The sequence below is a fragment of the Neomonachus schauinslandi genome, chromosome 8, assembly GCF_002201575.2.
Source record: "Neomonachus schauinslandi chromosome 8, ASM220157v2, whole genome shotgun sequence".
Taxonomy (NCBI): domain Eukaryota; kingdom Metazoa; phylum Chordata; class Mammalia; order Carnivora; family Phocidae; genus Neomonachus; species Neomonachus schauinslandi.
Genome location: NC_058410.1, coordinates 30,723,744 through 30,736,609, shown reverse-complemented (window position 1 = coordinate 30,736,609; position 12,866 = coordinate 30,723,744). Strand labels below are relative to the sequence as shown.

The window sequence follows — 12,866 nt, the reverse complement described above, 5'->3', positions numbered from 1 at the left end:
TATGGAAATGAAAAGTTGTCTTCTCCGGGGCGCCTGGGTGGCTCAGTTGGTTAAGCGGCTGCCTTCGGCTCAGGTCATGATCCTGGAGTCCCGGGATCGAGTCCCGCATCGGGCTCCCTGCTCGGCAGGGAGTCTGCTTCTCCCTCTGACCCTCCTCCCTCTCATGCTCTCTGTCTCTCATTCTCTCTGTCTCAAATAAATAAATAAAAATCTTAAAAAAAAAAAAAAAGAAAAGAAAAGTTGTCTTCTGAAAGTGGGAAAAATTCCAATCATTTGATACATGTTAACATTTTTGTATCTATAAAAACTTCCATGCATCTGTTTTTCTAGTTGAGAGCTCTTTTGAGATATGTCCATGTTAAACAGGTTGATTTTTATTCTAAAACATCAGGGAAGCTATTCTTAACCATACTGTGTTACTTCTTACACAACTGCATCCTTCAATTAAGAAAAATACCCAAATCTCCAGACTTGGTAAAATCAAATAACAGACAAATCAAATACTAGCCTCTTTGTAAGACATCACTTCTTTCACCTGAAGGACAGTAGCGCATTCCAGTGCCTTCAGGAATTCAGCAGGTGATATAAATGAGTGAACAGGGCCAGGGAGTCAGCAGAATGTGGGGAGCAGGGAGCATTGGCCCAGTCGAAGGGGGCCCGCCCATCACCGCCATGTGGAATGTCAGTCAGCATTGCAGTATCTTCCAGTTTCCCTGCTGCAGTCAGAACCCTGATGTTTGTGTGAAATCTCCTCATCTTGAAATGTTGATCAGTAATTTGAAATCTTTCTTCTGTTCAAAATTTTGTTATTTTATTATGTTATGTTATTCACCATACAGTATATCAAAAAATAATTTGAAATCTTTCTAAGCACTGTGCAAACTAAACAACCCATCTGATGGCCTAATCTAACCCAGAGGTTTACAGTTTATAATTTCTGTTTAGGGATCATTCACTGATTTTTTTAAATATTTTTAAAAATTTAATCTTTGCACAAATTGCAAAATCTCATGAATCCATGAGGCAAAAGATTTTAAAATAAAGCACACTTATATCCTAAGTTCAAATGTGTCTTTTGGGGTATTAACTGCAAGTAAATATTTAGATGAGTTCATTCAAATTAGGACATCTGATCTTTAAGCTTATTATGACTTTTTTTTTTATCACTCTCCCTGCTCTGGTTTTATCGTGGTAACATCTGGCAAACTTGGAAAAAAATTGATGGAGTAGCGTAGTTTTTTATAAAATGGTATTGAGATTATACCCAGCAATGAAGTCAGATGTTTTCAACTAAGAGATTTCTGTTTCCTTAGAACTTGATAATTCTCTAATACTTGTATTTTTCTTCAGCGTGTGTTTGTCTGGGACTTGGATGAAACCATCATTGTTTTCCACTCACTGCTCACAGGGTCTTATGCCCAGAAGTATGGCAAGGTAAGAGATCAAGAAATTTCACCCCAAGACACCTTGTTGGAATTTTATTTTGTTCAAAAATCCAGAGTAATTTCAGTTCATGATCTCAGGGTCAGGAGATTGAGCCCTGTGTCAGGCTCCACCCTCAGTGGAGATTGAGATTCTTGAGATTCTCTCTCTCCCACTGGCCCTCCCCCTGCTCACACTCTTGCGCCCTCTCTCTCTCTCAAATAAATAAATAAATCTTTAAAAAAAAATCCAGAGCAATTTAAATACGTTTAAGTGTTTTTATTGTAGGCTGTCAAATCTGCTCTTAATTAATTTCTAGTGGCTCATTGTTCTTTAATGAGAACTGGCAAATTTTACAAAAGTAATTCAAAATTGAATTTGTTTCTTTTTTCAGAATGCCTTTGAATTTTCTGCATCAAAAGCAAGCTTATTACTATGACATAATCATTTTAGAAAAATTATTTTGTAAATTAAAATGGACTTTCAACATTATAAAATCATATATTATCCTCTCATAAGGAAACTTTAAGAAATTGCTTGAATTCACTTATTGCACCAAGTGTTGCTATAGAATGCCAGTTGAAATAAGGAAGTCATCTTTTGTCTGAGAGATCCTTTGGATTTATGAATACAAGTATTTTTTTATAACTTTGAATAAGCATTTGAGCAGCAACTGGGGATAACATCCCCTCACACACACAAATTCAGAGACAGATGGTCTCGTGATTCCTCTTCCTTTCTTCCTTGCCATCCTTTGCGTAGTTAGCTCATTTCTTCTGACTGTGTTGGTGTTCGCTGCGTGAGTGCCACTACAAAGATCAGGGCAACTCCAGCACACTGGTCAGGGAAACAGTGGTTTAGGCCATTCTTGTCTGAGTTTTTGACTCTATAGGATTCATAATCTGACCAGGGTCAACTCGGAACAGGGTGGCCTGCCTTCAGTTACCGTATTCTAAGTTGTATCTAACTTTGCCTCCTTTACATATTACACTTATAGAAGAAGTACCTTCCCTGTGTTTTTATAGTGTTTCATTATTTATGAGGGTCTCATGTCAGCCCAGCCTGCAGTGTTTAGCAGTTTTGTTAAGTTTTGTCTTCTAGACCAATAATGATGAATTGCGCTCAAGTATCTCCTACTTGAAATATTCGTGTATTGCACTCTTGGTGAATCTGCACTGTATTTGATTTTTGGTGTAAGTAATGTATGTAACTAAACAAATATTGAAAGGTAATAGTTTTGCTTAACAGCCATTTACAAAAAAGGGTCTTAGCCCCTTTATCACAATCATTGTCATTTAAAACAGTGGTCTCCAAAGCAGGATGTATGAATATGTGCTGGGTATACACAAGATGCTCCACAAAGATAAGGAAAAAAAGTAATGTGTGTACACACACACACACACACACACACATTTTTGTCTTGCAGTTTGTATTGTTATATGTTTTATAATGCACATACTTTACAAATACATGCATATTATTATAATTTAAAGAATATGTATATAACATATAAATAAAGTAACCATATATAAATTTGGGGTGCACATTCAGAATTCGATGACTGGTAGAGTATACAGTTTAAAAAGTTTCCGGATAACAGTCTAAAGCATTTCTTCTGAAATAGTTTTGGCTGATGAGGACTACCCAGTAAATGCTGCTGAGCTGACTGCAATATCTTTATATGGCTAAGTTTCATAGTACATCAATGTTTAAGGTAATCTAACTTGAACATATGAATCCAAATAAAGTGCCCTTCAAAATAGTCAGTCACGATCAGAGGCTATACCTAAATATCCATGTTGCTTCCATTATATCAGACCAGTGGTGGAAGTCATCTTTTGGAATTACCTTTAGATTTTTGGAGTATTTCCTCACTTCACACCTTCATCCTTTTGTGGTGGTTTTGACTGTTAGAAATAGTACGATCATTTGAACCCAAAGTGATAAATAAGGAGCGTGGTCAAAATGTCGTTATATATATGTGTGTGTATGTATATTTTTTTTCTTTTTGGCAAAAATAACATAAAGTTGCACCCCTCCCAGTACTGAGCATAGACTTCCCTTTGGGATAAGGAGGGGAGCCAGTAAAAAGGTGGGGGGGTGAACCATAAAAAAATCCTGAATAACAAGGCGCCTATCTTGAGTGACTCAAACTGGTTCCAAGAGCAATTGTAATAGCAAAGTTCTCATGCTTTCCTCAGCAGTGGTGCATCACCGAAAGAAACCTGTCACTTCCCCAGATGGCCACCTGGACATGCAGCATCAATTTCATGTACAAGTTCCATTCTCTTAAAGTATTGTCAGACAGCTTTGTTGGAATACAAAAGAGACATTTTCAGTGCTTAAAATTGCAGAGCTTATCGAAAGAGGGGGGCGAAGTGAAGGGCAGGAGGGAACTAATGTTATTTAGTTGCAACAGTTGTAAGAGAGAGGATTTTCTCCCCATCTCTAAATGAGGAAACATACTCAGGGAATAAAACATGTGCAGGGTCATCCAGCTAGTCAGTGGCAGAGATGAGTCGTGGGGCCCTGGACTATTTGATCCCAAAACCCATCTCATTTCTGCTACAGCACATCACACACCATAGACCTTCAATGTGCCATGAACGCAATATGTGACATATCCTAAAAAGAGTAAAGACAATCAGTGAGGAACCGCGTAGGCAGTTATGGGAGTTCTCTTTAGGTTGAAATAATTTGAACGATCTTCTCTCAGACGATTGGGATACTTTTCCATCAAGAGGCAAAAGTTAAGAAATGTTTAGTGAAATGGATTGTGGCAGAAAGATATCACTGCCTCATGGCAGTATAGCATGGGAAAAGAATCAGGGGCACTGTTGAAAGTTTGGGGAAGATAAATTTGCATTTATAGAACACCTACTGTGTGGTGGATGGAGCCTGTGTTCAGCATTTCACAAGCACTAGGGATGATGGTTAAGAGCAAGGACCTTTGAGTTAGATAAACTTCACTTTGAAAACCCAGCGCTGATGCTTGCAGCTCTGTGACCTCAGGCAAAGTCCTTCATCACTCGGCCTCAATTTCTGTAAAATGGGAATAGTACTACCTATAGTGAATAAGAATGAAAGAGAGAACATGTTTGAAAGGCTTCGCAGAACAGTTGGCAGGAATCAACATTCAAAAAACCTGTTATTGGTCACTTTCACAAATGTTATCCCACTTGATTCTCTTAATTACTCTGCTGTAACTTGTTGTGATCCAAGTTTAATGGATGCAGAAAGCCAGGGTTTTGAGGGGCTAAGAAACATGACCAAGTTCACAAAATGCTAAATGCTGGTACATTTGGTAAGTCTCATAACAAGTCCTTGTACTTTATATGATTCTAACAGGCAGGGAGCCTGTTGGAATTCACCACATTGAATAATGTTTCACTTGGGGCAATTTAAGGAAATTAAAGTAAAAATTTGTTTAGGCTCTATTTTTTTCTAATCAGAATGAAAACACCCTTCTTGAAGTCCATGATAAACACTTAGATGACCTTATTTATTGAATTATTACTTACATTTTTCTAAAAGTCATTTATCGTTGACATGTTCCCTAATGTCCGAAAGGAAGTTGGCATTGTCTTCTCGCCAGTAAGACATTACTATCTTGGCATATTGGGAAGTAGCTAAAGAAGGGATGTTATGTCAGGACCATCTTTTGAAGCTGGAGACCACACGCAGCTCAGAGGTCATTCAGAGGGGACCAAGAGGGCATTGGGCAGCTTCCGCTTGCCCACAAACCACAGGTAAAAATGGTGAAACTAGAGCTCTGTAGACAGATTATATTCATCTAGCAAATATTTACTTAATGCAAGACAGACCAGCTTCCTACTCTCATGGAGCTTACAAGCAAACAAAATCAGAGCCGATAGCCAGAACCCCCATGAAGACAATGAAACTGTGTCATGTAGAGCATCACTGGGGTCTGACCATGGAGGTAACATTGATACTGAGACCTGGATTTCAAGAAGGAGCTAGCTGTGTTGATGTGGGGGGAAGGGGAGAGCGTGGAGGAGTGTTCCGGGCAGAGGGCACAGGAGGGCCCTGGAACAGGAACAGTCTGCCAGTGTTCCAGGAATATAAAGGAGTAGTGTGGCTGGAAGGTTGTAAACAAGGGAGAGAATAACACAGGGTAAGAACAGAGTGGTGAGCAGGGGGCCGTATCAGCTAGGGTATCTCCCGTAAGGCACTTGGGGTTTATTCTAGGTGCAGTGTGTTGGAGGGTTTTTGGCTGAGAGAGAACATGATGGTTTATAATTGGCTGCTCTGTGGAGACTCGCAGGCTACTATGCAGTAAATAAGAAATGGTAGTGATTTAGACTGGAACAGTGTTTCTTGAGCTTCCATGTGAGTCACTATGACCCGAGGGGCTTGTTAAACACAGGTGGCTGCGTCCCACCCCCAGAGTTTCAGATTCTGTAGGTCTGGGTGGGACCTGAGATTTTGCATTCGGAATAAACCCCCAATAAAGCTGATAAACCATGCTTTAAGAACCACTAGAATAGGGTATTTCCCCAACATTTTTTCTTGAAAAAGTGAGTTCTGTGACATGTTAATTGGTAGTCTTTGTGGAAAGGCCCATGGCCACAAAGACGTAGTGACTACTTGCATTTTATGGCCATCCAGTGCACATTATCATGTTAGAGGTCTTGAGATGTTTCACAGTTGAGAATCCTTTGCAACCGTGTTTAATTCCTCAGTTCCCTAGTGTCTTCAGTAATGACCTTGAGGACTGCCTGAAGTGAGGTCATTCTGGTGACTAGTTGACAATTCAGAAGGACTTTGCTTTGCTAATAACAAAAGTGACCAGGGCCATTCTATCTGGAGAGGAAAGAACGACCCTTATACTACTTAAAGGTTGTGTCAGCTTGCGATTGTTAATGTCTTCAGTCCTTTTCGTTTGTTGGATGAATCTTGTTTCCACAACATGCATTTTTAGAGCACAACATTTTTGTATAACATAGTGATTTTTCAGTTTTTTCCTTCTCACCCGAGAATCCTTTGTGCACATTTACTGCGTCACACCGAGCATCTTTATATAAAACATCTGAGGGCAGACCTGCTCTAAGTGAAATGGAGATGTTGAGGGACTGGAGATGTCACACTTCCCTCATGGAGCCAATCCCTTCCCATTGTTCTCAGTCACCCCAAAAGAGTTTCCTGAGTCCTGGATGCTGCTCAGAACACAGTCTTTAAGGCAGTAATCCAGCTGAAGGAGCACCAAGCTAGAAGTTAGAAGGAAGTCCTGTGCCTAGATGTGCCTGAGGCGAGTCATTTAACCTCTGAGCCTGTCTCATCTGAAAATGATTATAATCTGTTTCCTTCCTGGGGTTACTTGATGGATTAAATGAGGTAATGTAAATGTATAAAAGTAGCACTTAGCTCTGAAAACTATCATCCACATCCCAGGCCAGAGAAACTTATAAAAATACACACTATTTCCCCCAAATGAGAAATGACTATTGGCAGTTATTTCTGGGCACACAGAAGGTCAGTGGTTGTATGAAGTGGTGGTATCATAGTGGCCTGACATATAGTGAGCTGGGAGCTGGAAATGTAAGTGCCAGAGACACAAAATCATGTCCTGACAGAACCACGCCTACTTACCTCTCTATTTATCTTTCTTTCTCTCACCAAGAAAAAAAATAAGCACCATCTTGAATTCTTGCTATGGGCCTGACATTTTGCCCAGTGTCCTGTTAAATGCATTATCTCCATAACTTTCGTCACTGCCCTGTGTGGTTGGTAGTTTCTCACACAACTCATAAGTGGTATGGCCAGTCAGAACCCACATATCTTTGATATGTTCTTAATCTCTACATTCTTTTGGTCTGTTTTTTTTTTTTCCCCACCACCTATAAAAGTAAAATGCATGGAACATAATAATTTAGGAATGCCCTTTCACTTATAAATAGCCCTGTATAACTAACTTTTGCATTTTAACTTAAAAAAGAAACTTCTGGAAAATCCTAGTTCCACTTACAAGTAAATTATATTGTGAATTTTCCAAGGATCTTCCTAAAAACTTAGCTCTTTGGGACTCTGTTCTGTTGTCAACACAGCATGTTCTTTTCCCAAACAGAAGAGCTCCTGGATATTTACCATAATGGCAAGTGAGCTGTGTGGGTGGGTGTTTGAGCCCCGCTGCTGATGAAGCTGATGATGGGCTTTACAGCAGAGCACCTGTGGGCACGTACAATTTTCAGCCTTGTAAAACTCCGGAATAGGAGTTTGTAATTTAGCAGGACACAGATGAGGAATCATCTCATCCGTCATCTGTTAGAGTTTGTGAAGATTATTCCTATTCCCTGATTATGTGTATGTATTATTTTACTTGGTAAGTTGTAGTAATTCCTCTTTTTTGAAGGAGGGATGAAAGGAACTAAATAAATTGTGCTTTAGGGATTTGATTCATTTTGGAGCATTAATGTGTCATGTACTGTGAAGCCATGATTCTCTAAAGTTATTCCACAGTATGGGTGAGGAAGCAAAGGAAATAGCCCAAGTCAGGGAAGAAGACTGAAGGAAAAGTGAACAGTTGGTTAGTTACCTTGTACTGAGAAATTGAGATTCAAGCTCCCCAAACTACTTGCTCATTGTAAACAACATCTTATAGAAGAGCAGCGCTGGGGAAATATGATGTCCATCAACATAAACCAATTGATTACTTTTATATTAAAAGTGCACACACACTTGTATAGAAAGATTTCTGAAATGGCACCAGCTAGATTTTAAATTTTGAGATAGCTATGAAGATAAGTACTGACTTAGGTGCATGCCAACTAAGAAAAAGCAACATGGTTTAAAAGGAAGTGATTAGAATTAGTTAAGTGTTGGAACCATGGATTAGAGGCCACCCTAATGGCAACGTTAACACCAGGGCAGGTCACCTCCCCTCTGGGCATAATAGCTAGAGCATCCTGGCTTTGAAGGGAGAATGGACCTGAGTTTAAATTCTAGCTCTACCTCCTACTGCACATGTGACCTTGGTAGTTTATTTAAACTTTGTGAGCCTCAGTTACCTTCTATATAAAAAAGGAAGGATGATAAAATTAATCATGTGATTAAGAGGGTTAAATGAGCTAATGCATTAAAATTCGGCCCATTGCCTACCACAGAATAAACATTCAGTAAGTGTAACCTACTTTATATGGTCTCAAGGAAATCTGAACATTGGGAAACTGAATTTTGGGAAAACTGGATATTTCCTAAAGAAATTTGCATATATTTATATCTGTTGTTTTGTCTCATAATGTAAGATACTCAGCTCATTGTTGTAGGGAAGTAGACGGTGACAAGATAGTATGTGGTACATACAAGTGAGTGAGTGCAGAATTCTCAAGCCTCACAAATGTTATGGTGTGCTACATGATTGTTCATAATATGTGTGCTTGTGTGCACATATGTGTATGTGAATGGTATGTACATAATTACAGTGCATATGTATGTACAAGTAAAGCTAAAGTCAAAAGCAGTGACATTTCTCAAACTCTGTCATAGAGACTCCTCTTGCAGAGCTCTGTGTTCCTTTTCTGTTGAGTATGTGTTCCTTTCAGAGAAATTTTTTTTTTCTATTGGACTGAATGGCTCTAGGTGATACCATAAATAGCCAAACATCATGCTCACTTTTACTGAAGCCCAGCCTTACCAAGTTATTGCTGGGAGTAGAAGAGAAAAGGGAAAGATCTTGAAGGGGCATCACATTTATTAGCTTGAAATGAATATACCAGAAAGGTGAGTGGTAATTCGTTTCTTAAAAACACGAACTTCTAGAGATGGCTTCTTTAACCTCCCTTGAAATTTCATTCCCTGTTTATGACCTCAGTTTATAAACTTGCTCAATCTCCCATCTTGAGGAGGTGGGCAGGGCAGATTTGATTATTACTGTCCCTTAAGTTTCCTTAAATCATCAACTTCCATTTTCTAGGTTAATGTCTCACCTCTCTTTTCTACACCCTTCCTCTCAGTACCACTCACCTCCCTGCCCCTCCCCCGCCCCACCAAGTCCCATGGCCACCCCAGGTGGGTGTGTTCAGTCATCTCTGCCCCTCCTCTCCTCTCTCAGTCCTGGGCTTTCCAGCTCATCTTCCCATGGCTGTTCTCACCAACCTGACTGTTTCCTTCTCACCCAGTTGCAATGCTATAGTATAAACATAATGCTATTTTGTTTTTTATATTTAAAAATATATATATGGCATATGATGGGCTAGAAGGGCCAAAAAATAATAAAAATTCAACAAGTCTCATGGATCCAGAGTCTCCACACTAGCAGGAATGTAGCATAGCAACTGCAAGTATAGTGTATTACTATTGCTCTAATTCCCCTTGAAGTATATGTATTCCATCATTAGTTTATTGGAATCTCCTTTGATTGAAATGGAAGTTGGTAGTGGTAAGTTGAATAACACCTCTATCAGTGTTTCTGATTACTTAATATTAACTACTGTTCAATTGCAAATATGTTGCTTACATCGAATGCTTAAATTTTGGATGAATACTCTTAATCCTGAGCAAAAATTAGCTAGTCTTCCACATTTACCAGCTCCCCAGCAGGTATCTGGCTATATGACTAAGAAAAGAGCCACTGTGGGTCATTTGGTTGCTGAAGTTAAGTCCACAGGTAGTCTTTATGGAGATGAAGGTGAAGCAATGCACTCTTACTCATAACTTTAAATTATTAGTAGGGAATCGTAGTTCCTAAGAAATTCTACTGAACTAGCATTCTACTCAGTGATCAGACTGACTTAAGTCTTAGAGTCCTTCGGAAGCAACCCAGAGGCTTACCTCTTGGGAAACCAGAAGCCCATACCAGCTCTGGTCTTCCCTACTGTCCAGAACTTCATGAGAGCTCTTAACTAGTACTTTTTAAATATCAACATGCATATGAATCACTTGACGATCTCATTAAACTGCATATTCTGCTTGGGTAGATCTGGGGTAGGGTCTGCAATTCGGTCTTTCTTACAAGCTCCCAGCTGATGTCAAGGGTGCTGGTCTGTGAACCACACTTTGAGTAGCGAGGTGCTAATCTATTGATTTTGTCTTATTTGTACGTTGGAATCACTGGAGAGCTTTGAAATTACCGATGCATAGCTCCCACCTCAGAGAATCTGATGTCGTTGGTGTGGAGTGTGGGGTAAGCAGTGGGATTTTTAAACACTCTCCAGGTGTTTCTCATGTGTGGTCAAGTTTGATGGGCTCTGCATTAGACATCATCACCTCAGCCCTGGATGTCCGTGTAGCCCCACTTTCCCATAAAGCCTCACTGTGCTTATCCTGCTCTTTAGGCATCAGACGCACGTTGCAGAAAAACCTGCCCGACTCTCTCCCTGTATCTTAGCAGCTGATTGTGTCCACAAATCTCCAATGGGCCCAGCACTCTTGAGTTAATTAACTCTTTCAGCTGACTATTTCAAACCTCCTCTCCCCTCAGACCTTCACAGCTCTTCTCAATTCTGCACAAAACTCCTCCTCACTGGAGGAAAAAAAACAACAAAACAAAACAAACAAACAAAAAAACTGAAAGGCTGGAAAAAAATTGCTTCATCTTCACACCGTAACCATATTCTCTGCCTTCTCTTTGCACCTCCATTCATGTCCTTGATCTAGGCCCTTGTACTTACCCAATAAATTGACTCTGGAAATGACCTTTTTCATGCCTGAGTCCCCAGTTCCTCACTCTTCTGGATTATTCTTTATGCCATATTTCATGTTGTAATGGTCCCATCACCAGAAAAGCCTCTGGAGCCCATTTTCAGTTGCTGCTCTCGTTCCCTGCCTGTCCCTTCAAGTCTGAGGAATGACCTGCTTGCCAAATTCCTGGTTTATCTTGCTGTGTGTCTGAACCAGTTGAGCACTCCGCTCCGCTTCCCTTCTCTGACTGGGGTCACGGTGCCTCACACCACTCCACACATGCAGACTCCCTCTTGCCTCTACATGTGCTCGCTGCCCCCTCTTCTCTGCATGGCTAGTTCCCTTACTGTGTTCAGGTTCTTAACCTCAAGTGTCACCTCCTGAGAAAGGCCTTCCCTGAACTGTGTTTAAATGAGCCATCACCACCCATCCCCATGGCCTTCTGTATCTGCTGACTCTGATTTTTTTCACCACCTGACATAGTATATATTTACATGGATTTTGTCCAATATTTATCAGGTAATCATCCAGTAATAGTATTAACCCCATAAGGGCAGGAACTTTGTTTATTTGATTCTCTGCTCTCTGCCCAGAATTTGAACACGTCTGACACATCGCAGACACTCAGTGAATACACGCTAACAGAGTGGGTGTTCCTGAGACCCTTCTCCAGTTCCCCCTGAGAACCCTGAAGCCCTCTGCCTGTCCATCATAGAGAAACATGTCAGTTGTAAAATTGCCCTTCTGATTCATGACTGAGTTTCACTTCATCCCATCACTGATGAGAAGAGTTCACATACTCTCGCAAACCCATTAGCTCTTCCTACCCTAGTTCACAGTGCCGCTGTCTGCCTTCATCTGTAATGAATGTGCACATCATCCGCCGCTGAGCCCACAAGTCGACAAATGTGCTTCCGGTCCCAAAGGAATAACTGCTCCAAGCGCTTTAGTTCTTTTTGAAAAAAGGAAAAAGTTCCTTATTTCTTTAAAAATACATAATTGCTGCCTCTCCTGAGATATTTTTACATTGTGTCTCTAGAGGAGGAATTCCAGCTGATGGCCCAGTGCAGGGCAGAGGCCCATAGACAGACAGTCTGGCTCCAATTTATGTTCTGTGCTAACATGGCTAATAGGCATTAGTATTTTGATATAGAGAAGTGCCGTACTTGATCCTGACTTGGTTAAAAACTGGTGACATCTGGCTGAGAATCACACATTTAAGGGCCAAGAGTTATTCATTTTCTTCATCCTCCCTCCCTCCGTCATTCCCTCCCTCCTTCTCTCTCTCTTCCTCTCTCTCTCCCTCTCTCTCTCCCCCCTCCCTCTCTTAAAATGTCTTGGGAATAGTTTAAGTATTTTAATAGAACAGTACACAGAGTAAATTGGCAGAAGTTCAGTTTGCACCATGTTAAACTCTGCTGTAGACACTTGGAACGTACTGGAACGGTTATATATGTATAATATGTATCAGAGCTTCCACAAAACGCTGTTGGTGCCCTTATTATCCTGCTCCCCACCCCCCCATCCAAGTTTTCACCGTCACTTCATTTCAGACCCTAAACTCAACACGCACTACAGTTAAACTTAAAAAAGGCAGTAACTCTTGATTCATAAGGTGCCCATAATTCTACAAACATCTCATGAAAATGAGCAAACATCTCTGTATAAAATTTGGGTTCAATCCAGAAGTATGTTTAACTCTCAAACGCCTGATAAAACCGTGGGGTTGCAGGCTCTGGTAGCTCTCGCAGGAGTCCGGCCGAGCAGAGGGTGCCCACCATTACAGATCCTCACTAAGACCGCCTCCC

General features: G+C 40.5%; 1 protein-coding gene across 3 annotated transcripts in view; it reads left to right on the top strand.

The window, feature by feature from the left end:
- EYA4 (EYA transcriptional coactivator and phosphatase 4) overlaps positions 1-12,866 on the top strand; it is a 235,112-nt gene that overhangs the window by 198,777 nt on the left and 23,469 nt on the right. For all 3 annotated transcript variants that reach the window (XM_021693330.1, XM_021693332.1, XM_021693331.1), the window contains one exon: positions 1,351-1,434. In XM_021693330.1, the coding sequence (XP_021549005.1) occupies positions 1,351-1,434 (84 nt within the window). The remainder of the gene's footprint in view (positions 1-1,350; positions 1,435-12,866) is intronic.